This window comes from Terrapene carolina, unplaced genomic scaffold, assembly GCF_002925995.2.
Source record: "Terrapene carolina triunguis isolate 2854851 unplaced genomic scaffold, T_m_triunguis-2.0 Scaffold238, whole genome shotgun sequence".
Classification (NCBI taxonomy): Eukaryota; Metazoa; Chordata; order Testudines; family Emydidae; genus Terrapene; species Terrapene triunguis.
In genome coordinates this window covers 9479536-9507265 of record NW_020664589.1, presented here as the reverse complement: position 1 = coordinate 9507265, position 27730 = coordinate 9479536, and the positions used below count along the sequence as shown (strand labels likewise).

The following is a 27730-nucleotide window of genomic DNA, read 5'->3' as shown; positions in this document are numbered from 1 at the left end:
TAGACGGCAGCAAAAGTTTCCTTAGCAAGGCCATAGACGGCAGCAAATTGTTTTAAGCAAATAGGGTTTTCTGTTTATCTCCTCATTCCATTTTTCTTTTTCTGAAAATAGATGGAACTTTATTTTCTTGCCATTAGGATGAGCCTAGACCAGTGGTTCCCAAACTTGTTCCGCCGCTAGTGCAGGGAAAGCCCCTGGCGGGCCGGGCCGGTTTGTGTACCTGCCGCGTCCGCAGGTTCGGCCGATCGCGGCTCCCAGTGGCCGCGGTTCGCTGCTCCAGGTCAATGGGAGGTGCTGGAAGTGGCGCGGGCAGAGGGACCTACTGGCCGCTGCTTCCAGCAGCTTCCATTGACCTGGAGCAGCGAACCGCGGCCATTGGCAGCCGCGATCGGCCGAACCTGCGGACACGGCAGGTACACAAACCGGCCCGGCCTGCCAGGGGCTTTCCCTGCACAAGCGGCGGAACAAGTTTGGGAACCACTGGCCTAGATTAACAACCCTGAAATCAGGAGATGGGGAAGGGACACAGAGACAGACATTTGCTCTCTAACAGTCTGGACATGGAGATGTAAAAATGTGATCTGACATTGACAGTTATCACAATTTAATGACTACAGTTCATCATATGATGGGCCCTGGCCACAGACACGCTGTGGGTCTGTACAGCACCTAGCACAATGGGGTTCTGGTCCTATCGAGGTCCCAGGTGCGACTGCAATTTAAATAATAGTAGAGAGCTAATGCTTTATCCCAGGCTGCCCGGGCAGGTGTACAGCACAGGAAAATGCCGACTACATTAGCTGTATTCTTACGCTGTCTCCCCACCCTTCCTTGTTACTGATGAGCTAGAACTAGCTATCTGTCCACCATTAATCTGTCTCTCTGTATAGCCCAGCAGGAATCTGGGGCATGATTACAGCTATGGCCCTTTCTTGGGAGGCAGGCAGAGCCCAGCCATCCCCCTGCACGCCGCCTGCCTTTCGCTTGCCTTAATTGTTCCCCTTTGGCCAGCAGACCTGTCTGTGCTAACAAGGACAGTCAAGAGGAGGGGGAAGTAATTGAGGCACTTAACCACACTCACAAGCGTTGACTTCTGCAGCTAATTAGGAAAGAGGGCCGTTGGGCTTTTTGTTATTTTTTAATTGTGGTTTATGCATAAAAGCTAACGGCAGAGGAGGGACGTACATTTAACAGCAAATTCTTGACTTCTAAATTTGTATAAAAGGTCATTTACAATTTGTTAACATTTTCACAAGGGTGAATTCAATTAGCCGCTCCAAAAGTCCCTACACACGTGCACACGTACTCCTAACGAGAGAGATGGAAAAACTAGCAGGGCATTAATGTCCTGCCTCTTTATTTTCCTAAGGAGCTTGCAGAGCATACAGTAAAGTTACCCTTACAGCTTCATAGGACTCTAAATGGGCCCTGGCAATAAACCCATAGAGAAGCCTGAAAGATCATTTTGAAATGCTCTCCACTTATCCTCACTTTTCATTAACCACTGAAATAAATAAGAGGAGACAAATTGGTTAAAAATTAAAAAATGGGGACCAATTTTTTGCAGTTCTTATGCTGGCAAAACTCCCAGTGAAATCAGTGGGTATTTTGCCTACACAGGGACTGCTGGATGTGTGCTGCTGCAGATTACTCTGAATTTCCAATGTTTCTCTACTGTTTTTTGGAATCGGAATGAGGAAATAACATACATTATTTCACCGTGGGCAGCCAATGAGAGAACCACTTTTTTTTAAGTGTTGGAGGATCTGTTATTTTGCTCAGAGGGCTCGTACGTATAGGACAGTAAAAAGAATAAAATCCATTGTAAACATACACTTTAAAAGATTTATCAGATGCTCATAGCTGTACTTAGGAGTACACGTAGTTACAAGAGCACCAATTTGCTTTACTGTTCTCTCCCAAGCTAAGAATATGAGAGACACCCTCATAACAGTCATAAGCGCACACACAAGCACATATCTTATATACAGGGGACTAAGTCCAGCTCTTACTGTCCATTAAATAACTGACTTCACATGTTGAAAGTTGTGCATCGGCTGTTAGGCAGCTCAGCTGTAATTGTGGCCAATTTAACCTTTTGAGCTTTACAGAGGGTCAGAAAACTAAATATCTATATTTTCCCGTCATAGTTGTTTGAAAGCCTCAGTGTCATGCGCTCTGAAAAACGAAGGCAGGAAATGGTTATGATGGAAGCTGGCCATTACAAACCCACTGGCCCTGTTCCTAAAGCACAGTTTGCAATGCAGGTTGGAGTGCTCTGCTATAACCAGCTCCAGCATTCAATGGGCAACCATCAAAATCAACTAGTGAAAGAAGAGTTGAGGAAATCAGTCGTAGGGTCCTTTACTTTCACTCATTGTTGAAAGAATAGTTACAGCAAAAGTCAAGTGCTTGAATATCTATATTAGAGCTGGTAGGGACTTTTTGTTGTGAAACAGTTTAACAAAAAAGGTTTCCATCAAATTTTTTCTTCTAAAATTTTCAAGTTTTCATGGTAAAGTCATAATTTTTTGACAAAAAACAAATTTTGGGGTGAAAATTTTCATTTAATCCAAAAAGCCATTTTATGTTTAAAAAAAAAAAATCAGTGGAATTTTTTCAACCAGCTCTAATCTATGTACAATCAAAGCCCACACAAACCACATAAGGGGATTACATATGTATGAGGGCAAATTCTTTCCCCTTGCTTTTGCTATTCAGGATGACCTATTTGATAAGAAGCAATCTAGATCTTAAGTTTAATACTAAGGCCATATGCTGTTCCCCTTACTCATCATGCCTTCCATAATAAGTAAGATAAGCAAGACTTGGTTGTATGTTAACAACGATATGACAGCTCATTTCCTCTTAAAAAGAAAAATATCCATGAGCCTGAAGAAGTTGAGTAGAAACCATAACAACTACAGCAAATATCCATATTTTACCAGAACCAACGTTTGCATGAGAACACTCAAAATTATTTCAAAACAATAACAATACTTAGCTTTTACAGAGCACTTTGAATGTTCAAAGCACTGTGCAGACAATTAGGAGAACTGCAGTGTGCTATAAAAGAGATTCAGCCTCTAGCTACACTACCGCTAGTTAGAAGGAAATGTAAATTGGTATAAAAAAATTAAAATATCTCCAATATAATAAAAGAATTATTCTTCAAACAGAAGTTTCTCTCTTGACAACATGAGGATGGTGGTCAGGACACATGTTGCCTTTGGACTGGATTGGAAAGCTGATTGTCCAGTTGGGGTTAGTCCTGATTTTTTTTTTTTAAGGTTAATTTCACAATAGCAAACCAGAGTAATCATGTTTATCTTACAACAACTCTAGAAATGCCTAATTTCCTATTCGGTCCAATAGTGAAATGCATTTCTTGTGTCTCAATCTACTTCCTGACAGGAACGTTGAGGCTAGTGGAGCATTGGCGAAGTGTGAGACACTAACACCAATCACAGTGATGGTCACAGAAACACTTGTCACTAAAACCTGTGGAAATGTGGCCCTGTGGTTAGGACCATGGCCGGGACTTGAGAATTGAACCCGTCTTCCTGCTCTCCCACAAACTTCTTGCATGACCTTGGGCAAGTCAGATTTTTAAAGGCATTGAGGCACCTAAAAATGCAGATAGGTGCCTAGTGGGATTTTCAACAGCACCTACATGCCCCTCCTATTGATTTAAACAACAATCGCCCTAGATCCTATCTGCATCTTCAGGGGCTTAAATTCCTTTAAAAATCTGCCCTCTGTCCCCTGTAATGTGAGGATAGCAGCATTTTTCTACCACACAGGGGTGCTGAGGATAAATATATGAAAGATTGTGAGGTGCTCAGATACTACAGGAATAGGGGCGAGATAAGTACCATGGTTGGACAGAGATGTTAGACCCATTTTTCAGTGCTGACACCACAGAGCGAGGTTTTACTTAAAGTGAAGGTGCCAAGGGAATAAATGCAAAGGAAACGGTAATCGTAATTTGCAAACATTATGTAGGTAGGTTACACTCTGTGTAGGAGATTCTCATCCCGCAAGGGTGTATTTAGCTGTTGCAGGAGGTAACACTGATGACTGCCGTTTTCCTTCCGAGAAAGCATAGAAACCTGTTTACAATTCAGAGGGGCCTGAGCATGTGCACAGGCAGAGCCCAGCCATTACTCCAGCGCTCGTACTCAGCGGACACACGCTCTGTTGCAAATCCTGGTTCACACAAGGTAGCTCTTGTAAAGATCAGAAGCTGGAGCATGAATCCAAGAAATCTGATTGGAGGATGCCCCATGGGGGAGGCCGGGACCCTACCACATCCTCGTTAGTGCTGACCTTGGCACAAGCACTGCCTGCTGATGGATAGGCTACGGAGCTGGACAAGACCCTGGGGAACCACTGTATTATCTATTATTGTCCCATCAGCGCCTCCCCTGACCCCTCCCAGCTCTGAATGCTACAGGCATCAGGGAGAGAATAAATCTATGTCTGATACTAAAAGAGAGAGAGAGAGAAGGAAAAAGGAGATGAAAAATGTCCTTTTTATGACTCTTACAACAAAGCTGGCCACATGGTTTGTAGAAAACAATTCTCTGGGTGGGGGAGGGGTGGAATCAGCAAAAAGCAGAGTGGCTAATCAACCCGGCCCCTAGTAAACTAGGCTAAAGCACTCATGACCTTCCAAGGTAACATCCATTGGAACAAACAGGCCCCATAACTTCAGCCTGGCCCTAATGCTCGCAACTCTGTGCGTACAAAACGAACTGTGGAATATGCATCCACCAAGATTGGAAAGTGCCATTCTCAAAAGCATAAGACGATCTGCCTTACTATGGAGAATGTACAGATTGGGACCAGATTAATAAGACCTGGATAGCAACCAAAGCATTATGTTCACATTTATTTTTATTCTGGATGAGCCAAAATGGTAGGGAAGTCTGCTCTCAGTGCCCGTGGAGAATGCCTGACATTAGTGGCTGGGGGAGACATGTAGCCCTGGGTCATGGCAGTGGGGCTGACACCTGAAATGTAGAGAAGCACGTCTCTAGTTTGAAAAGGAGTCTGTGCGTTATCCATAGGCAGCAATATCATCATATAGACTATGTGCAAGTGACAGTAAAATTGCTTCCCCCACATGAAGTTGCCCTTGTAACTCCTGCTGCTGTACTGAAATGGGAACGAGAGAGCTGGATTCTGGCCCCTCTGGTCAACCTTGGTGGCGTACAGGGACCGCAACAGGCCATAGGAGATTACCCCGGTCCGGACGCAGAGCAGGGCCAGCATAAGTGTCCCTATGCTGCCTCCTCTCACAGTCTACAAGTGCTCACAGTCAGCCCTACGTGGGATTCTGGGGGGCTGTGTAGCCTATAACTGTGCAGCAGTTTAAGCAGAGGTCCTCCATAGGGTTGCCAACTTCAGCAGGAGTGCCGGAATCTCCCCTGCCCCACCTATTCCCCCCAAGGCCCTGCCGCTGCCCCACCAATTCCCCCCCCCAAGGCCCCGCCCCGCCTCTTCCCCTGAGGCCCCGCCCCGTCTACTCTTCCCCTCTTCCCCCTGTTGCTTGCTGTTTTTCTCCTCCCACCCTCCGCCACCTAGGTCAGAAAGGACTTGCCTGCGGAGCCGGGGCCAGGAGGTGGTCCTGGCTGAGTAGGGGCGGGAGCGGGTGATGACCTGGTGCCTCCCTGCCTACCCCACTCACAGTAATTGGACTTTGGGTGTCCGGTCAGTTGATCTGACCGGACACTGTCAGGTCCCCCTTTCAACCGGACTTTCCAGTTGAAAACCAGGCACCTGGCCACCCTAGGAGTCCTGCAGCATCCCAGAAAAGAGGCAAGGGTGACATAAAGTCATCTTTGCCCCTACTCCTCCTGAGTTGTGCTGTCTGCTGTACCTCAGAGGACGAGGCACAGAGTATGTCCTAAATAGTCTGATGTAACTTTGCTTTATTTGAATATGATGTTCACCAAAGCAGCTTTTTTCTAAAGGCATTTAAGTTCCCAGCTCCTGGAGTCCATAAAGGTACCATATGTTGCAATTCTCTCTGCCCTTTCACCTCCAAACACCCGCCCCCCCCCTTAGCTGAGAGTGCTCTCCCAATGATCAGCAGCCACAGCTGAGATGTATTGGTAAGGCCCTACCAAATTCATGGCCATGAAAAACACGTTACAGACCATGAAATCTGGTCTCCCCCCATGAAATCTTGTCTTCTGTGTGCTTTTACCCTATACTATACAGATTTCATGGGGGAGATCAGCTTTTCTCAAATTGGGGGTCCTGACCCAAAAAGGAGTTGCAGGAGGGTCAAAAGGTTATTTTAGGGGGGTCGCGGTATTGCCACCCTTATTTCTGTGGTGCCTTCAGAGCTGGGCGGTCGGAGAGTGGCGGCTGCTGACTGAGGACCCAGTTCTGCAGGCAGCAGCACAGAAGTAAGGGTAGCAATATCATACCATGCCATCCTTCCTTCTGCGCTGCTGCTGGCGGCAGCTCTGCCTTCAGAGCTGGGCTCCCGGCATGCAGCTGCCGCTCTCCAGGCACCGAGCTCTGAAGGCAGCGCTGCTGCCAGCAGCTGCATAGAATTCAGGGTAGTAGTACCACAACCCCCCTACAATAACCATGTGACATCCCCCCCCCAACTCCTTTTTGGGTCAGGACCCCTACAATTACAACACCGTGAAATTTCAGATTTAAATAGCTGAAATCATGAAATTTATGATTTTAAAAATCCTACGACCATGAAATTGACGAAAATGGACCATGAATTTCGTAGGGCCCGATGTATTGGGCAATAGCTTTGAATCTGCAAATGGAAATCATTTAAATGTACCAATAATTAAGTGACTTTTTTAAATGTGTAGTTTTGGCTGCCTGACGTATCAAGGCGTAGAAATCTCCAGCATGCATGAACTAGGCTGTGCATTTTGGAACTGCTTAGAGCCTTCTGACTGGGGTCTGTAAATAAACATTAACAGACATTACAAATACAATTTAGCATGGCTAGAACAATTTTCCAAGCCATAATCCACTAAACCAGGAGGAAGCTAAAGCAGAATCTCCAGACCTAGAATAAACTAATGACAGGCCAAATTCCACCTTGATTTACAACTTCGGTAGCCCTGCTGAAATTAATATAATTGAGATAGAATCCGACCCAATAGCTTTTGCCCTTGCTGGAGGTATCTTTAACTCACCAGTTGTGAGAAGTAAGTTAAATACCCCGCTTTTATCAAAGTGGCCATAACAACTCCTTAATAATCCTAGTAATTTGATTTTGTCTATAACCTGCTTTTAAAGTAAGGGGATAAATACAATCAGTCTGCATAAAAGGTGGCTATTAAAGAACAGGCAAGATGTGCTACAATAACTTTAAATTAAAAGACTGGTGCCTCTTTCCCTGATGCTGTGGGGGTCTGTGGATTTTCAGTAAAACTTTTGAACCAGGCCTAGATCTCTCTCAGGCAGCCATTTAACCTCCCCGTTTATGAAGAAATAAAGCAAAATTGATGTTGATTTTGGTCTGCGTTAGGGGATACTTTTGCAACATAAAAGCCCTTTTGCCTGCAATTTGCCGAGCAGCCCTGTCACATCAGCAAGGGCTGGTACTGATAAAGATAAAGCTTTATAGCTGGGGCATTTGCTACTAACAGCAAGCTAATGCTGCATTTTCATTTTGATGCAATTAATGTTAATGTCTGCTACGAAAATTGTCATTAAATACCATTTTAAAATCCATTCAATTTGCATATGCAAAGCCCATTTACTATCACGTAAAATACACACCACTGCTCATCATGTCTTTTCCCTTGAATTTGTAGCTGCTATGTATTTCTTTTGTTAGTGATTAGATTTCATTTTAAAAGCTAGATAGTAATGTCTAGCCCAGCACCTAGCAGAGCACAAAAAACCTACAAGATACAACAACAGAGGCAGTTCTGTGCCAGGTTCAGAAAGTGTATGAGGTGCTTTTGATGCACCTGAATGCTTGTGATTTACAAACTCTTACTGGCTCTTAGAGGCTCCCCTCTTCCCACCCCTCCAGGGGAGAGAAATGTGGGGAAGGCCACAGCAGGACAGGGCTGAAGGCAAAGGGTGCTAAGCAGTATACTTTCCACTCTTCCTTGTGGCTGACTAACTCCCCGCTGCAAAAGGTGGAAGGGGAAATTATCCTGGTCAAGATACAAAGGGAAGAGCCCCATGAAGCTGTGGGGCTTGCACCGCCCACACAACTTTACCCCCTCAACCCCCGTACAGTAAAACAGGTGCAAGTTAAGGCAGCATTTATGCCTGCTGTGTGCTTCGTAAAACCTTTTTGAAGGTGTCACAAAGTGCAACGGACAAGCTCTTCCGCCCACGGCAGCACAGCTGGGGACTGAATAAGGTGATCGGGGTCCCATGTGTGGCTCCAACTGGAGCCATGCCATGGCCCTGTGCCACAACTGGAGTGGCAATGTCAAAATAGTCCTCTCCCCTCCTGTAGAAGCAGAGGTACAAGCCCCTTTCTCTCCCCAAGGAGTGGCTGCAGGGAGAGCAACAAAGGTCCACTTCCCCTCTGGAGAATTAGGAGTAGCAGCAGGGGGTCACCTTAATATTTACCCCAGCAACCAGCATGTGTCTGCTTGGGTAGGTGGGCCCACTACACTCATCTCCTCCTGCCACACTCAGAACTCTTTTACGTCAGGTTAGTGGGTCTCAGTGTTAACTCCCCAGTGAGAGGCAGGGCCCAGTTTGCACCTGACAGAGCTATTGTTTCAGGCTGTCTGCAGACTCAGGCAGGAATTATTGCATTGGTCACACTTAGCTCTCGTTTTCAAAGTTTGCTTTGCATCCATGAGGGCTAGATGTTTACTTTTTTTAAATGAAAGATGAGATTCTGATGTAATCACATGATTCAGGGAGCTGGGGCCGTAGGCATGAGCTTATTGGGACTATGCTTTAAGGCATTCCTGGGCCTAGCCATGCTGATGTGGATGAGCAGGGTCCAGGGAAAGCATACAAGGAGGGTCCCTGCATGCAGCTGGCCAGGATCCCTAGAGTTGGGGCACTGCTGTCCTGCAGATTTCTGGCTTTCTGCACATTTGTGAGCCAGCTGCTTCATACAACCTTATCCCGTGGTGGAGAATATGCTGACTCCGCAGCTCTTTCTGGGCCACGTAGTTCTTGTGTGCATCCCCTATTTTTACAGAGGAGAAACACATGGATCATAGTCTTATAATTACTGACAAATATACAGGTATTAAACTCCTGCTCTAAGGTCTGGATTTGACTGAAACAACCAGTGGGCTGCATGTGTAGAAGCATCATGTCACAGTGCAGGGAGGTATTTATCCCTCTCTGTTCACCTCTGATGCAACTGCCCCGAGATAGTGCAGTAAAAATACTAATGAATTGGAGACTGGAGAAGAGTCACAAAAGAGATCAGGGAGTGAAGGGGCTGCATGAGAGCTACATTTGCATCGCTTAGCTAAGAGATGGCTAAGGAGGGACATAAATACCAAGGAGGAAGAGGAATGATTTAGGGTAGTTCATGGAAGTATAATAGAGGCATGGGATGAAAGTAAGACACAGACAATTTAGGATGAATAATAGGAAAACATTGACGGCAGTGAGTTGTGTTGGGCTGTTGAATAGTCTCATCAGGGAAATGATGGATGTCCCATTGGTGGGAACAAACTGCACAAATGCACTAGAAAATAGGAACAATCCTAAATTGAAAGGGAGAGGAACTGGCTGACCAACAGGGTACCCCCATCCCCATCATACAGTATTGCCAGCCTCAAGCATCCAGAAACCATGAGTCACCCCCACCCCACCCCCAAATCATGAGACTGGTTTAAATATGAGCGTTTTAAAATGTTGGGTTCTTTTTGTTTGCCCTCCGGTGCTGGAGCCTTTCAGGGTCACGTTTTCAAGCTTTTCTCCAACTACAAGGGCTAGAAACTTTTTTTTTAAATGTTAGCTGAGAGTCTCACACATTCACATGATTCTGGGAGCTGGCACTTGAAGAAAAACACCCCATATTGCCAGACTTGTGATAAAATCATGGGTAGAAGAGTTGCTTTGGAGACAAAAAGGAATTTTAAAGTCTTAGTAGCATAGTAATATGGAAGTCAAGTGGAGAGACCACGACCAAAACCATTAGCATCCCAGTCACCAAAGACAAAACACAAATTTTAAAACAAGCCACTCCAGGTACTAAATAGAAGACTCTACATGTACTAAATGAATAAACAAAGAGGCATATGTGAAAGGGATGAAAAGGGAATATTCTGTGCTGCTCCATACATTATTGTTTGCATGATTTTATTGTTCATTAAAAAACCCAATAAATTAAACCCCTCTGCTAGAGGCTGTTATGATTTGTATGTTAGTAGAGGCTGACCCAGTCTGCAGCTGCTTTGTCTCCCTCCCTGGATGACTTTTAAATTGAGCTTTCTAATCTCTCAGTCCTCTTCACTGAGACCCTGAGTTATTTTGCTTTGTTGTTAAACCTCTGAAGAGTATACGTTTTATTCCTGATTATATTTATATACATATATGGTTACACAGGTGCAGAGAAATGGAGATTCAGGCCCTATGTTCTTTACTCATGCATATACGAAGACTATTTGATGACCTATCTATTTGGATGTATATCTCCAAACATAGAGGTCATCACATACGCATGAATAAAGTATGTAGGGCCTGATCCTCTAATGCTCTGCACCTGTGTAATCATTTATACCAGTAGAAAATAGGTAGTTAGACATCTAATGCTAGCCTGCATGCCTGCAATTAGCCATGCCTCTAATTCACTGCTGGTGCAAAATCGCATCCACAAAATGAGTGGCCCGACTGAAGCCCCTTTAAAAAATACATTTTAGCACTAATCCTTTAACTCCTATAACTGAGTCCATCTAATTGAGGCTCTTTGAGATTATGGGCTAGATTCTCCATTGCCCAGCACCTCATGTTGTCATTGACATCAGTCCAACGTGGATGCCAAATGCTACCACATCTGAATTGTATACGTATTTTGTACTCGTGTAAATGGTTACATGGCTGCAGGGTGATAGAGAATCAGGCCCTATGTACTATGCTGTGAACCGAAGTGCTCCAGCATAGGAGTCTCCTGCAACATACTGACCTTCGTCATGCACATCTCCAGCATTTCAGATATCAGAATCCCAAAAAGGGCAGTGGCCTGAGCCTAGACTGGGGTGGGCAAACTTTTTGGCCTGAGGGCCACATCGGCGTTCCAAAACTGTATGGAGGGCTGGGTAGGGAAGGCTGTGCCTCCCCAAACAGCCTGGCCCCCACCCCCTATCCACCCCCTCCCACTTCCCACCTCCTGACTGCCCCCCTCAGAACCTCTGACCCATCCAACCCCCCCCGCTCCTTGTCCCCTGACTGCCCCCTCCTGGGACCCCCGCCCCTAACTGCCCCCCTGGCACTCCACCCCCTATCCAACCCCCCCTGCTCTCTGTCCCCTGACTGCCCCGCCCCCTATCCACACCCCTGCCCCGACAAGCCCGCTGGAACTCCCACGCCTATCCATCCCCCCTGTTCCCCGTCTCCTGATCGCCCCCCCAGAATCTCTGCCCCATCCAACGGTCCCCTGCTCCCTGTCCCCTGACTGCCCCCCAGAACCTCCTGCCCCTTATCCAACCCCCCCGCTCCCCTCCCCCGACCATGCCGCTCAGAGCACCAGGACTGGCAGCTGTGCCGACTGGCCAGAGCCAGCCACGCTGCCACGCTGCCCAGCAGGAGCTCGCAGCCCCACTGACCAGAGTGCTGGTGGCGGGCGAGCTGAGGCTGCGGGGGAGGGGGACAGCAGGGGAGGGGCCGGGAGCTACCCTCCCCGGCTGAGAGGTCAAGGACCGGGCAGGATGGGCCTGCAGGCCGGATGTGGCCCACGGGCCGTAGTTTGCCCACCTCTGGCCTAGACAAAGCACAGATTAGCCACAGCAGCATTTAGATGTCTTGCTGTCTGATTGCATCAAGATAGTTAGGTAGCATTTTACACCCTCTTTCTACTGATGTGAATGACAACACAAGGTGCTGGACTATGGAAAAATCTAGCCCATAATCTCAGAGCTTCAATTACTTGGATTCAATTACATGAGTTAAAGGATACGGACCAAATATATTTTTAAAGGGGAGTCAGTCCTGCTACTCCTTTTGTGGATGGAATTTTGCACCAGCAGTTTATTGGGGGCATGGTTAATTGCAGGCACATAGGCTAGCACTAGATATTGAACTCTCTGGGTGCAATCAGACCACAAGATATCTAAAGGCTGATGTGACTAATTTGTGCTTTGTCCTGGGTCAGGCCACTCCCCTTCTGGGGATTCAGGAGATGCGCATGCTGGAGTTGAATATGTTTTAGGAGACTCCTATGCTACAGCACTTCAACTCACAGCAAACTTCCTTAAGTCACTGTTTGGAGACACAGAGAGGAGAATCTAGCCCTTAGAGAAGCCCGGGTTTTCTCCCTCTTACCGTGCTAGAATTCCGTAGGTCATATCTGGAGGTACTTTTGGGGGGGCTCTCTTAAAACGACTGTCGTTATCTTCTTTGCAGCGGATGTCCTTGAGCTGGCGGTACAGGTTGTATTCATGTGCTGTGACATAACCAGCCTTAAGAGCCTCACGGTTCATGGCAATGTAATTCCGAGGCATCTCCCTTGGGGAAGGGGGCCTGGGTTTCATTGAATGCCAGTGGCCTATCGCTAAGGACAGAAAGGAAGACAAGAGCCAGAACAAAGGAAGTTACTAGGATTTCATTTTGAATAACCCAGCCTGGGTGAATCTCATTCTGGTGCAGAGGGCCAGCTCAAGGCCTATGTACTACATAGGGGGAATTAAGCGATGCATAGGCCTTTTGCTAGTCCTCTACTCGGAGTGAAATTCAAACTGCATTCACATCAGTGCGGTTCAAACAGAGACCAGCAAGAAAATCCATCAATCTTAAGCACAGAGTTTCTCAAGTAAATTGTTCCTGTTTCCCACAATTTCCCCACCTCCAATTTGTAATGCTCAGCAATTTTGACAAAGCCGTCCATTTTTTTTCCTCACTGAAACTTATGTGAATTTTCACACGTGTCCAATGCAAAAGCCAGCTCTGCTCATGAATGTGGGCCAATTCGTGCCCATCTTTGCTTGGATTTGGGCCCATCTCTGCTCAGTTTTCACATACATGAGCAAAAGTTTCTGCAAAGGTAGGTCAGCTTCAAAAGTTGTAAGTTGTAACCGTGACAAACCTTGAGTTTGTGAGTAGCTGTGCATTTTCTTAGAAAAACTTTGTACACTCTTAGGAAGGCCTCTGCTACAGGACAGAAGGGTCACAACAACCTGACTTGGTCTTGATTGAAGCACATGGTTATTTTCATACATTCCACACTATCTATGCGAAGCAGGGTTTTTCATGTGTTTGAGTACCAGGCTCAGCAATTGGGTACAGGTCAAAGCAAAGGCCTTGTTGATATTTGGAATTAGCCCTGATTCAATCATCGGAGCCCGGCCACTGGTGTAGCTGCACTAATACGAGCCCCGAGTGTAGAAAGGGAAAGCTGTGACTTGCACCAGTTGACCTTACACTGATTTCAAACAGGAGTAAGCTCACCTGGAGCATGTTACAACTTTCTTGGTCTATGCTTTTGGGGCTTGCACTGGTGCAGCTACGCCGGCTGCTGGCCATTGATGGTTGAATCCCAAATATAGACAAGGCCAGGGACTCTTGCACACAACAGTTACCAAATGCCACAGATGGTGTTCACGTGAGCAGGTAAAATGCTAGAGTTCTTACTCTCCCCCTTCAGCTCAATGAGAGTGTTTTCTCCCCCACCCTCCTCCATTGGTATTAAGACTTTAATAGGTACAAGGCATGTTGTTACACTCAAACCTGCAGGTCGTTTGGTGACATCCAGGTGGGGGGAACCTTTTAATAGCCTCTAATGGCATCTCTAATCTTTACTTGCATTGTCATACCTTCAGGTACTCCTCCGTCAGCCCCATGAAGGTATAACCCATATGCAAAGTCATAGCCTGGAAGAGTGTAGCAGCTTCTCCGAGGTTTTCCTAGTTCTGCCTGCAAGGGAAAGGATTGGGAGTAAGAGGGTCAGAAAAGTAAAGATTTTGCTTAACACGTTAAACCCTCTGAAAATAGGGATTTGTAATAAAAGCTCGGACAGTTAAGCCCTGTTTACAGCAGGGAAACTTCTCAAAAAGTCCCTCATGTTGCTAACACCAGTTTGGTTCCACTAGTGTCAGCAATGCTGGGAGTTCTAGCATAGCTGAGTTGCTGGTCTTGTTTTAAGCACCGTGTCAATTTGACTTACTCTGAGGAGAGTTAGGCAACACAGTTCTTAAAATGGCAGCACCTGCTTGGAACCTTGTCTTCATGTTGCTAACAAAGGTGGAGCTTGATTGGTCTTAACAAGACGTATTACACTCTCAGGAATGGTATGGAAACAAGTTTGTCCCATCTACATCAGCACCTAAATTGTTGTCATCTCCAGATGAGGCTGGGCTAGCAGAGCCTTTTGGTGGCAATCATTTTCAGCAATGGGTCATTTCCTAGTGTAGACGGTGTGATGGGATCCCTGGGGTGCAGCCTGGGACTGTGGGACTCCTGTGCCCCCTTAACTCTCCAGCCTGCGCTGTCTCACAATGCCTTGCTAGTGACCAGCAGCAAGCCCCTCCTGGCGCTGTTATGACTCAGCACAACAGCATGTGGAGCCCCACACCCAGCGAGTTTGCATGAGTGCTCCCAGAGCCACTCATGAATCACACAGAGTAAGACACCAGCCAAATCCCCTCAGCTCCCAGCACTGTACCTCAGGAATATACTGCTCAAGATGAGCAATGCAGATTTATTAATTGGCTCACCGCTTCATCAATGGAAAGTGAATATACACTAGGCTTTGCAAACCTGAGCACATTTACCACACACGTCTGGCAAACTCTCTGGTAAAGATAAACAGTAAAACAAATTTATTAACTACAAAAGATAGATTTTAAGTGATTATAAGTGATAACTAACTAACTTTTTGCCTATCAAAATAAAATAAAATATAAGCACACAGTCTAAACTCTCAACCCTATTAGACTGGGCAAGATCTAGATTAAGCAGTTTTTCCTCACCCCACTGGATACTGCAGTTCATAATATACAAGTTTGTCCCTTAAACCTGGGCCAGTCCCCTCTGTTGGAGTCTTCAGTCTTCTTCTGAGTAGTGTTGTTGCTTGCAGCATAGGTGGGGGCAGGAGAAAGGCGAAGCATGGGCCCCCCTCTGTTCTGTTTTATACCCTTAGCCCATGTGCTTGGAGAACACAAGTCCAGGCGTGTCTGGTGGGCATTGCTGAGTCCCCAGGCAAGGTTGAGCAATTCCCCTGGTGTGGCCTTATGCAGGTGAATCATTGAATTGTAGCTCCCTTGCTGGACAATGGCTGCCGATGGTTGTTTGACACCCCACCTGGACGTTGGTTACTTTCCTTGCTGTTGTCTCTGGGGAGCTAATATCTGGCTGATTCCCCAACTTACAGCATGTTTTAGTGACAACCATACAACACAATTCTCATAACTTCATATGCACTAAAGATATACATATTTAGATAGAACAGTGACTTTCAGCCGATTATAACATCTCCTCTGATACCTCACATGGCATGCTTTATCTGCAATATCACAATTATATACAGATGAGAAATATGGAGGTTACAAGCAAGGTATAGCAAGTCACAGATGGGTCCCTTGAAGTGTGGCTACTGTCTGAAAAGCAACTCTATAAAAATGGCACCTTCAGAAGGAGAGGCTCTTGTTTTATTGAAGGAGGCAGGAGCAGAACTTCTGCACATGGAAACGCTTCATATTTTCACACTTTAATTTTTCATCTATGCAACATTATTCTGTATTGCACCAATAAGGGGTTTTCTTCAGCCCTTGTTTATGAAAATTACCTAGACTCTCCAGGTCCTTCATTACATTCAACCCCTCTTCTTCAAGTATTGCTTGCAGCTGTAAACCAGTTTGGACTGGTGGATGGGAATGAGGTGGGGATGGGGTGGGGGTGGGGAAGCAAACTGACCATTCTTACATTGTGTCAGAGAAAAACAATACTCAGCAGGTTTGTCCACAGGGGTTTGTGCCAACATTTGCTTTAGGTTTTTTTGATCCATGTGCATTTGAATCCCCCTCTCCCAGATTCAAATGAACTTCAAATCTCAAAACAAAACTCAGTCAAAACCATCAAGGTTCACCAGAATTTTGCATGGGTTTGTCCCAAAATCGTAAACCAACCTAGATTTACTGGAAAAGTGGGGGTGAGGCTTGCTTAAGAATACATGGATTTGAAATATTAAAATAGTATACGTTCAAATCTGCTTGGTTAACTCTGAGCAAATCCATCTGTTTGAACAAGGTTATTGGAGGGCTACTTCTGCAGATTATACCTTTGCAGTGTTTAAAAGTTCTTAAATTTCCTTCAGCTCTGTGTGTCTTTCATTTACAAGTTGTGCATCCCTTTTGAAATTTGGAACTAACCCCAGAAGAGTCTGTCATGTTCTCACTCATGCCCAGAATGATCAATAATCTCTGAGAAGCCAAATCTAAGCAACCAAAGGGGGGAAAGAAAACGAAAAATATTACTGACTGGTGTTCGCGGCTCGGAAAAGAAAGAGCATGAACACAATCACTTTGTTTTTATTTAGTTTTAAAATTAACTCCCCTTTGCTCTCCTGTGTGTGTCCCAGCTTTGTGGAATCTGTGGGATTAACCGACCTTACTTCCCTCCTTTATATTTGGACCATGATCTCCATGGTGAAGTCACTCAGAGATTTGTGTGTCTTGAAACCTTATTGGCTTTTGAAAGGGAGGGGGCAAAGGGGTGATGACTGGCTGCCCGAAAGCTTATGTCTAGTGAGGTTCTGCTCTTGGATGGCTGGAGCAAGATTAAGCAGTGAGCTCCCAAACCCTCTGCAGTGGACCTTGTTCTTTCTGTGGGGCTTGGGACAGGATATTTTTCAGTCCAGAGAGGGTATAAATATGAAGTTGCCAGGTCGTGTGTATCATAGGGTCAGGCAGGGCTGCCCGGGGGGGGGGGGGCAAGTGGGGCAATTTGCCCCAGACCCCATAGGGGCGCCCACGAGAATATAGTATTCTATCGTATTGCAACTTTTTTTTTTTAGGAAAGGGGCCCCCAAAATTGCTTTGCCCCAGGCCCCCTGAATCCTCTGGGCGGCCCTGGGGTCAGGTTGGTAGGATGGGTGTGGAAATTCTTAGCTCTAGCCACATGTGGATGTTTCAAAATCATCAGCAGTGAGACAGTGATATTGAAATGCCTGCTGTTACACTCCAGGGTCAACACCCTTTTGAGATATAGTAGGCAATTCACACCTCTCTGGACCAACCGCTGCCCTATCTGCAAAGCCTGAGGCAACAGGATGAAAGAGTTCTTTGGGAGGGCAATAAAACCATCCCCACTCTAACCTGACACCTTGGTGAGCAGCAGCTGTATAGAAGCTCCAGTGCTCCTACAATAGCTCAGTAGCCGCTGTGCACCCTCATGATGAGGATTTAGCCCTTGGATTGGTGCAGTGGCAGATACCTTGCGCCATGCCAACAAATCCATCCTTCTGTGCAGCCTCTCTCCTGCTCAGTGGAACAAGAAGGGCTGTGATGCATTGAGAGCAGGCGTGTCAAACGTGTGGGCTGCATCCGGCCCGCAGAACGGTTTAATCCTGCCTGCAGACTTCCTATGAATCTTCGGGCTTGTCTACACAGCCCCAGAGAATGCACTAGAAGGTTGTGTTGCATTCTAAGTCCCCTGTGTAGACCCTGTCAACATGCACTGATATAGTCCTGTTCCAACTATGGTGTGCTCTACAAATCACCCCTCTGTAGTCCAGACTCCAGCACAGCAATCCAGCAAAACCTTGCGTATAGGTGTCAAACCACTTGGTTGCATTTAAGAGGTGCTGGAGAGGCATAAGACTGGTGGAAGCTGGTATGTGTCCAGGCGAGGGGAAATGGCACAGAATAGAGCTTACCTGCAGGCTTACCCCCTCTCCCCCCGCAACCTGGCAAGTCAAAGAAAAGGAAACTTAACATAAGTCAAAGGGTGAATGCTGACTGTAGCCACAAGACCAACAGATAAGTCAAAGGGTGAATACTGACTGTAGCCACAAGACCAACAGACGCCCCTTTAAATGAAAATAATAATAAAAAAAAAACCCACCCTTTCTTCTACCCTTCCCTTTCTTCACTTCTTTATTCAGCTTGTGACAGGTGGCCACCGGGTCTTTATTGGGAGCAGCCGTCACTAAAATCTAAAACAAATGTAAGTCATTACTGCTGTGGTTTATTTTTATCTCCTTATTTTACAGGCGGGGGAAACTAAAGCACCGAGAGGTGAAATGACTTGCCCAAGTTCACACGGTGCATCAGTTGCAGGGTTGGGAATAGAACCCAGGTTTCCTGTTATCCAGCCTTGAGCTTTAACTGCAAGATAAGCCTCCCCTTTATCTATTGTTCCATATGTTAGTGATTTTAGGTATATTTCTAGTAAATGACCAGGACTAGTGATTAGTTACAGTGAACGGAAGGAGGAGGAAATGTTAGCAATGAATAAGGCTGGAGCTCGTACCAATTTTCCTTGCTATTCTAGAATCACAGGACTGGAAGGGACCTCAAGAGGTCATCTAGTCCAGTCCCCTGCATTCATGGCAAGACTAAGTATTATGACAGGTGTTTGTCTAACCTGCTCTTAAAAATCTCCAACGTTGGGATTTTCCACAACCTCCCTAGGCAATTTATTCCAGTGCTTAATCACCCTGACGGTTAGGAATTTTTTCCTAATGTCCAACCTAAACCTCCCTTGCTACAATTTAAGCCCATTGCTTCTTGTCCTATCCTCAGCAGTTAAGAAGAACCATTTTTCTCCCTCCTCCTTGTAACAAACTTTTATGTACTTGAAAACTGTTATCATGTCCCCTCTGTCTTCTCTTCTCCAGACTAAACAAACCCAATTTTTTCAGTCTTCCCTCATAGGTCATGTTTTCTAGACCTTAATCATTTTTGTTGCTCTTCTCTGGACTCTCTCCAATTTGTCTATATCTTTCCTGAAATGTGGCACCCAGAAGTGGACACAATACTCCAGTTGAGGCCTAATCAGCACAGAGTAGAGTGGAAGAATTACTTCTCGTGACTTGCTTACAACACTCCTGCTAATACATCCCAGAATGATGTTTGCGTTTTTTGCAACCGTGTTACACTGTTGACTCATATTTAGCTTGTGGTCCACTATGACCCCCAGATCCCTTTCTGCAGTACTCCATTCTAGGCAGTCATTTCCCATTTTGTAATCCTTGAAAATGTCCCCACAAAAGCAATGTGTCTACCTTTTATAAAAACGCCAGATTAACAGCAGCAATAGAGAGAGGCTGCATTAGATACTGCAGATTACTGCAAGGTTTAATAATACACATCCTGGTTCCAGAGACTGCCTATTCAAAGGGTCTGCAGGGAGTCTGTACGTGATGCCACCTCCATGCGATTACATATAACCCAGAACCAATAAACAGCCTCCTCCTGAGCAGCAGGAAAAATTGGACATAGAAGGCAAATTGTGGTTTTATAGCATTTTTCAAATACATGAGCACAGGCTTTTCCCTGGGATCCTATCCTGATAGCACAGAAAATGATGATTTGCTGTCAGAAATTAGTTATTAAAATGAAAGAGATGTGTTGTGGGGCAGAAACCCCATCGAAAGCCCAGCAAAGGCAGAGGCCCGTAACACTCTTGCAAATCTGTTTGAAAAAGCTTAAGTGAGATTTTTCGTGTGGGGGCCCTGGTAGGATTTGAATTTTTCCACAAACTGAGCTCATTTATTTCATAGTTAAGAGGCCTGATTCTCTTTTGCATTGCACCTTGTGCAGTCATTTACACCACTGCTCAGTGAGAGCTCAGTTGCGTCTGGTTGCATTTTACAGCCCCATGGTGTAAGTGACAACACAAGATACAAGGCAACGGAGAATCTGGCCCAATAGGCCAAACCCTGAGAGAACCCATGACTGCCACTGAAATCAGTGGAACTGGGAGGTTCTGAACACCTCCCAGAACTTCGTCGTATGTGTCCTTCCACCCAAGTGGTCACTTATGTAAGGAAGTCTCTTATCGACTATAGAAGGAAGGCAATCTTTGTAACAGACATTAAGGATTAAAGTTTGCCTAGTTCATGAATTAGCAAAAAACTATTATAACTTTATCAGTCAGTTTAAGTTGTTTGTCATCAAGTGATTAGATGTGCTGCATTACTAAATGCTTCAGAGAGGCACCCAAAGTTGATGCAAAGCCTCCTGTCTGTTCCCCCCACTCCACCAGCATTGCCTCCTTTCAGGTTTAGCCTGTCACAAAGCTGCTTGGCTGGAATACAGATCTGTCTGACAGCTGTCCCCATCAGCAGACAACTTCATTAAACCTCATTAAGATGTCATCTCTCCGCCTTATTTCCCACCTCTCCGCTCTAATTAAAACCATCTCGCTCTGCATCCCAGGCGGTCCTAATTTTCTCTTGGTACCTTCTGCAAGTTTTTTCCCTTTATGATGTTAGCAAGGAAAATCAGGCATCTTAAATATTGTTTATACAGCCCATTCAGAAAAGACGACCCTGTTTTTTTCCCCCCTGAAGCATTCCCAATGCATTTAATCATCCTGCAGAGATCACCTTGAGACCCATGCTATAACTAACTCTTTCCATATATTCATTGAGGATGCAGTTAGAAGGGTGGTAAATGTTCTATTTCCTATAAGAAACAATGAATTCCATTTAAATCTGAGTACACGTGTCCATTTTTTGGTTTTGTTTTGTTAATAAGACTCTTAAATAGGGGTTGTGCTTTGGGAGGGGGGGTTGGTTTTATTTTGAAAATGGCGATTGTGTATGTGCCCCACTGCCCTCTGCTGGGTAGAATCAGAACTGCTCAGCTACATGTCATAAGCCATATACTCCTAATAGTGCAAGGCGATCGCCAAATCTCACTCGGTGGCAAAGAAAATAAATCTGCTTGGAAATGGACCTGTTTCAGTGTGGAAATGGGACTGATTTCAAATTTTCACCGAAATGCAAACATTTCAAGCATTTCCTATTTTGTTGCAAATATATTGTGCACCTCCCATTTCGTATATACTTATAGCGTATCAAACCCCCACCTCCTACATTCACTCATCCTGGGAGATTTAGAATGTGAGAGGTATAGAAAGATAGAAAAGGCCTGCAAAGAGAGCTACAGAGAGAGAGGGAGGCATGTATTTTTAATCCCTGTATCTAACACAGCTCTTCACTGGGAGGGGGTGCTCTGGAAATTCATGAATTCTCTCTGTGCTTTTATTCAGCTGGGCATACCCAGCTCCTTCCCAGATGATTCTGTGGTCTTTGGAAGCCTGCAAACCCCATGCCTGTGCCTTTTCAATCCATATGACCCTGTTCCTTTCCCTACCTTCTGTTCTACTTTTCATTACACCCCCTTGTACAGTAAAGCCTCCCATCACGCTGCCATTACTATTATTACTGCTGATTTACTGCACTTACAGAGTGAAGTGATTGCAGTGACACGGCCCAGCATTTTTCCCCCCTTCCCCCCGCGACAGCTTGAAATCAAGCCCCTCATTTGCATTTACATGATCTTGCTGTGCAGCTTATGAGATCGGGAGATTTATTTGCTACTTAGCTTGATGTTTGATTACACTCTAAGAAGGCGGTGAGCTACAAAGTGCAGGGATACATCAGATCTGAGCTACTGAGAGCCTCTGGGGGACGGTAACTCAACATCAGGTTTAGGTAGATGAGAACAGGAATGTTTGGTGTTTTGAAGGAGGCAAATTTGATGAAGAAAAAAAAAAAAAAGGGGGGGGGGGGACTTGTTTGCTCCCCTCCTGCCCAAAAATGATTAGTAAAATGTGGATGCTGTTTTCTAAAGACAGCTCCAGGTTTGTTAGCTCTGGAGAAATGCTACCTGGCCGCTAGTTACAAGGAGTTTGCTCCATATAACTTCCATTCTCGAGCAGAGGAGTAATAACACTCAGCGCTTACCATCCTCAAAGCTTTTCATAAACATGAAAGGTCAAATTCAATGGCAGTTTTGCTTGCTGAAAGACCACAAAATTTGACCCTAATTTATTAATCCTCACAACACGTCCTTAAGTAATAATCCCTATATTACAGCTGGGGGAAGAGAGACAGAGAAGCTCATTATCTTGTGCAAGACTGCAGAGGAAATCAGGGACATAGCAGGAAATAGAATTTATTGGTTCCTGGCTCACGGGTCTTGTAGTCAAATCACCAGACCACAGACTATTGCCACAGAAGTAAGTCAGAAAGAGTGAAACTGCACGGGGTTGTATATCAATGGGTGTTGCATCCTGTCTGAAAAGGACTGCTTGGATGTGATATAATGTCTATGAACCTGTTATTCATAATATGATGCCAGTGGGAGAATGAGCTATGTATGTTGGTACATTAGACACAATACAATGTCAAATTAATGTTAAATGCAGAAACCTACTTACACTCAACATCAAAGACCGCAGGTTAGGGACCCAACCTTGCATTTACACATGACAATAAAGCTACTTACGTGAGTAGTCCAGTGAATTCAATTAAACTACTCTGGTGAATAAAGTGACTCACGTGCATAAGTGTTACATATTCAGAATCAAAAAATGCAATGGCTAATACTCTCATAATAAGCTTAAACTCACCCACATTGCACATATTCTAGATAAAGCTATTCCACTCAGTGGAATAGCTGCTAATCCAATAATGTGCAAATCCTAATTTTTGCACTTCCTGATTTCTGAGTGCTCAAAACCATAATCTTAATGTTACACAAGGTGAGATTTTTTTGTATTTAATTTCTCTCCCTTTAATAATAATAAAAAAAAAAGTTACTAAATGCTCCTCTGGGTCAGGATGCACCCGTCATTCTATAGCAGGGGTGGGCAAACTTTTTGGCCTGAGAGCCACATCTGGGTGTGGAAAATTGTATGGCGGGCCATGAATGCTCATGAAATTGAGGGGTGGGGTGCAGGAGGGGGTGCGGGCTCTGGGGTGGAGCCAGAAATGAGGAATTCAGTGTGCAGGAGGGGGCTCCAGGCTGGAGCAGGGGGTTGGGGTGCAGGTGGGGGGGAGAGGGCTCCAGCTGGCGGTGCGGGCTCTGGGGTGCAGGAGGATGGGACTGAGGGGTTCGGAGGGCGGGAGGGGGATCAGGGCTGGGGCAGGGGATCAGGGCTGGGGCTGTGTCAGGGGTGCAGGCTCCGGGTGGTGCTTACCTCAAGCAGCTCCCGAAAGCAGCGGCATGTCCCCACTCCAGCTCCTACATGGAGGCGCGGCCAGGTGGCTCTGCGTGCTGCCCTGTCCACAGGTGCTGCCCCTGCAGCTCCCATTGGCCACTGTTCCCGGGGGCGGGGGCAGCATGCGGAGCCCCCTGGCTGCCCCTACGTGTAGGAGCCAGTGCAGGGACATGCTGCTGCTTCCGGGAGCTGTTCAGAGCCCCAGCACGGGCAGAGCGGGGCCAGCCCTGGACCCTGTTCCCCAGCAGGAGCTGAAGGGCTGTAGTTTGCCTACCCTGATCTAGATTAATACAACAGGGGTTAGGGTGAGGAGTTTTTAGATACAAGTATTACAGCATCTGAGAATAATCTGTTTTTCTCAGACACTGGGCCAAACTCACCCTGGTGTAACTCCACTCTTCTCATCGAAGTTACTCTAGGGATGAATTTGAAGATGCAGCACATAAACATGGGCCGGGCTGGGGGAAGGGGTGGCTTTCTGCCACCTTTGTCCCTCCTGAAGTTCCAGGCTATTGTAGGGGCCAGCATGCCACCCAATGTAAGTTAGAGCAGCCCCAGGGACTATCCCCACAGCTGCCAATGGGCTGCTCTGCAGTCCAAAATAGCTGTAGTGCAAAGCACACTGACCATTTCTCCTCCGATCAGTGCACTTCTGTGCCAGGGTCCGCATGGGTTGGGCTGCCTCCATTGGCCTTGTTCTAGGTGAATTCCCCAGAAGGCCTTTCCAGGCCTTTTGTGCTGCTAGAGCGAGGACAGAACCTGGCCCCTAGTTTACAAAGTGTGGGGCGGGGGAAGAGGTCTTGCTCGTTAGATTTCAATAGCGTTTCTATACTGTAACAATTGGCCCTAACATCAATACGTTTTGTGCTAAATCTTGCCATTGTGGTCATGCAATGTACTTCATTGGGTTGCACGGGGGATGGGACTGTGATAAGAATTCAGCTTATGCTGATTCCAAAAGGATGACATGATGCTTTTGTAGCACTGAAAACGATTAAAAAAGTCGATCTCCAAGTGACTTACAAAGATCGGTGGGCATCATAACCCCCATTGTACAGATGGGGGCGCTGTGCCAGAGAAAAGTGACTTGTTCAAGGTCACCCTGCAAGTCAGTGGCAGAGGAGAGACTAGAGCTCCATTTGGTGCCATATCCCCTGGCTTCTGCTGTACAGGTGATATTTTGGATATAAATATGGGATGAAATAATAAATATCTAGCAGATGTGTGGCACGCTCATTTGGCAGGCTGATCAGTGAAGGGTCGAATATACTGGGCAGCGGAGTTAGCAAGTTTTGGAATGAATCTTGAGTAAATAAAACAGTGACAGGAGTGCTTCAAAAATAGAAATCAAAGCTAGTGAACTGTTTTAAGTTTTGACGAGTGCAGGAGTCGTTCTCTGTGGGTTTGTTTTCATTTCTTTATAGATTCATTGAAAATCCCTCCATGTAAGATGGAAGTGAACATGATTAATGTGCTAGTTCCTGTGCATACTCCTGGCTCTTTCCTACCAAAGACCAGATGAAAACATTGGCTCTAATGACTTGTACTTTGACATATTTCATTATGGTGGTTGGCTTTTTTAATTGTTGTTGCAGTGTCATGTTATGGTTGTTAGTCACAGGCAGAGCACTAGTGGTGTAAGTCCTGGACCGGGAGTCAGTCACTTTTGAGTACTGGCTCTGACAGAGACGCCGCCTGTAACAGTCAAAGGTGAGAGACATATTCCCCACCCCCCGCCTTAATTTCCCAATTGGTAAAGTAAGGATAATATTTAGCAACTTCACAGGTGGTGGTTGCAAGTTTAACTGAGGTGTGTAGAACTTGAAAGTGATACTGAAGTCCTAAGGGTCATTATTTCATTTGAAAGATTTCCCCCATTTAAGATGCTGTTTAAGAAATGAAAGTAGCAGAGGCTGGTGAGGGTAAGCAGGACGCAGGGCCGGCGCAACCCATTAGGCGACCTAGGCGGTCGCTTAGGGCGCTACAATTTGGGGGGCGGCGACCGCGGCGGTATTTCGGCAGCAGGACCTTCCGCCGCCTCTGTGGGGGGTGGCATTTCGGGGCGGGACCTTCCGTCGCCTAGGGCGGCAGAAAAGCTGGCTGCACTCCTGGCAAGATGGGCATCATCTGCTCTCTGGCACGGTCTTTACCCACTGCTATAAACTGGTTTTCATGCCTCAGTTTTCCTTACAGTGTCAGATGTCACCGGCCTCCACTGAGCGAAGGGTCTCTGCCTCACGCTAAGGATGGTGTGCTGGCAAAACGTAAACATTTAAGATGATGTTGAGTCAATCCAAACGTGCAATCACCAGACACCCTAGTGGATTGACCTTGCTGAAAAATAACTGATCTGGTTTAAAAGACTTGTACGCTCGGGTTGCATTAGCTTTTGGGGCGGATTTTAAAATAGGTGGCCAAGCGAGGGGGCACAGAGAGAGATAACGCTTGCCCCAACTCGTGAGGGAATAATCTCCAAGCTTGGATAGTGACTGAGAAATGGCAAAGTCCACATTTAACCAGGTTGGGCAGAAGCACAGTTAGAACTATTTTTCTGAAACAAAAATCCCTCTTTATGGTGACGTGCTTTATGCTACAGCTCATCCTTCTATGCTCTCAGATGATAGCTATAAAGTGAATTTAATAACACGTGGCAACTGACCGTTTGGTATATCAGAGTTGGGGCAAAGGGCCTTAATATGCGATCGAAGAGGTCTACAATTAGAAAACAATGCTCTCTCTTAGCTGCTGTAGAGTATGGAAGAGGCTCAGTTGGAAACTTATTTCAGTTGCTCTTTCTGAAGGGAAAAATACTGTGGCTCGCAAGCCTCCCTTTGAATATAAGCAAGTAAAATTTCCGAATAGAGCCCTGAGACAGGATGCAAACTAGTCAACAGGTGACTGAGTTTGCTGGGTAAAGTGTGGTTATGAACTATCCACTACCAGAGGATAAAAAGGTAGGATGTTCCTGTGGTTAAGCTATTGGAGTGGGGCTCAGAAAAGCTGGGTTCAATCCTCCGTTCTGCATCATACTGCCTGCATGTCCTTAGACACGGAGCTTGAAATCCTGACTCAGCTGAAGATAACGGGAGTTTTGCTATCAACTTCACTGGGGCCAGGATTTCACTGAGAGAGATTAAAGGACTTGTGCCGGTTCCCCATCTGTAATAGTGGGGATGATAATACTTTCCCTCCCACACCTTTTGTCTGTCTTGTCTATTTAGTTGTAAATTCTTCAGGGCAAGGAGTGTCTCTTACTATGGATATGTACAGTGCCTAGCGCCCTTACCTCCACTGGTGCCACTGAGCACTACTGTAATACAAATAACAATAAAAGATTGAATGGGAGTTTTCTTAGATGGACTATGAGTGCATCTCCAAAGGAAAGAAATGCACTGTCTGGTACAAGAGCTAGACCATGCGAGATGCTAGTACACGCAAGAACTGTTTGTACTTAGCTTTTAGTCTTGAAAATTACCATGAGATATGCTATTACAATTAATTATTAAAGACTTAAGAAAGAGGCTACCCTATTATATAAAAGACTCCAGTGATGATCTTTATCCAACTTGTAAAATGGGCGGACTTGGTGGGACTGAATAATTTTCTTCTCTTCTGCACAAATCATGAATGCTAGTCATACTTCGAGTCTGAAGCGAATACTGTGAGGCTGGTATAGACCAGCTTATAATTACCAAACTAGAGAAAAAGAACAGCATTTCCTAATGAATGACAAGCCACTAGGTGGAAATCTAATTTGGTCTAATTAAGCAGCCTTTGTGAGGATTTGTCTTTAGATGAAAAGAGGGAGCCAAAGAGATCTAAATGCAAATGAACTCTATCTTTTTGGTTTTAAAGGGCCAGCCAGATATGAAAGTATTTATGCACACATTATTTTCATTCTTCTTCATGGGAGTATTTACCAGCCTTTTAGTTTTCACTTGACAGCTACATTTTGCTCCCAACTTCTGGCAATTTGTAAATGCTTATTGCACTGTTTCTTGACTTAGCAGATATTGCGTTCTAAGTATTCTAGGTGGACAATTCTAGCACCAGAATAGCACAAACACAAAATCAGTTTTCCATATAACAAGGAAAGAAGAGGCAGTTTGCTAGGGAATGAAATTCTCAAGTTTGGTATGCTCCAGTCTGTTCATGGTCTCAGGTAACCCTGGAGATTTGTGGGGGTTCCTTAATGGATTCTGGGCTCTTCATCAGTATTTATATATTTATCTTTCTGTCCCCAATATGAATTATTTTATCACTGATAACAACATCTTGTCCAGTTTTGCTCTTTCTGCTGATTCTGCTAAGATGGCATTAAGTCTATCAGGTACACACCTGAAAATTGAAAGTTCTTAAGTGTTTAATTTAGATCAAAAGGAAATATTGAAAATGAGTTTCCCTCTGTTATTAAATC

At 45.5% G+C, this 27730-nt stretch overlaps 1 protein-coding gene across 1 annotated transcript in view; it reads right to left on the bottom strand.

The window, feature by feature from the left end:
* The window catches only part of CFAP77 (cilia and flagella associated protein 77), a 91929-nt gene that overhangs the window by 25409 nt on the left and 38790 nt on the right, over positions 1-27730 (bottom strand). Inside the window, exons 3-4 of the mRNA XM_026657238.1 lie at positions 13956-14055; positions 12469-12697 (exon numbers count right to left, since the gene is read on the bottom strand). Coding sequence (XP_026513023.1) covers positions 12469-12697; positions 13956-14055 — 329 coding nt within the window. The remainder of the gene's footprint in view (positions 1-12468; positions 12698-13955; positions 14056-27730) is intronic.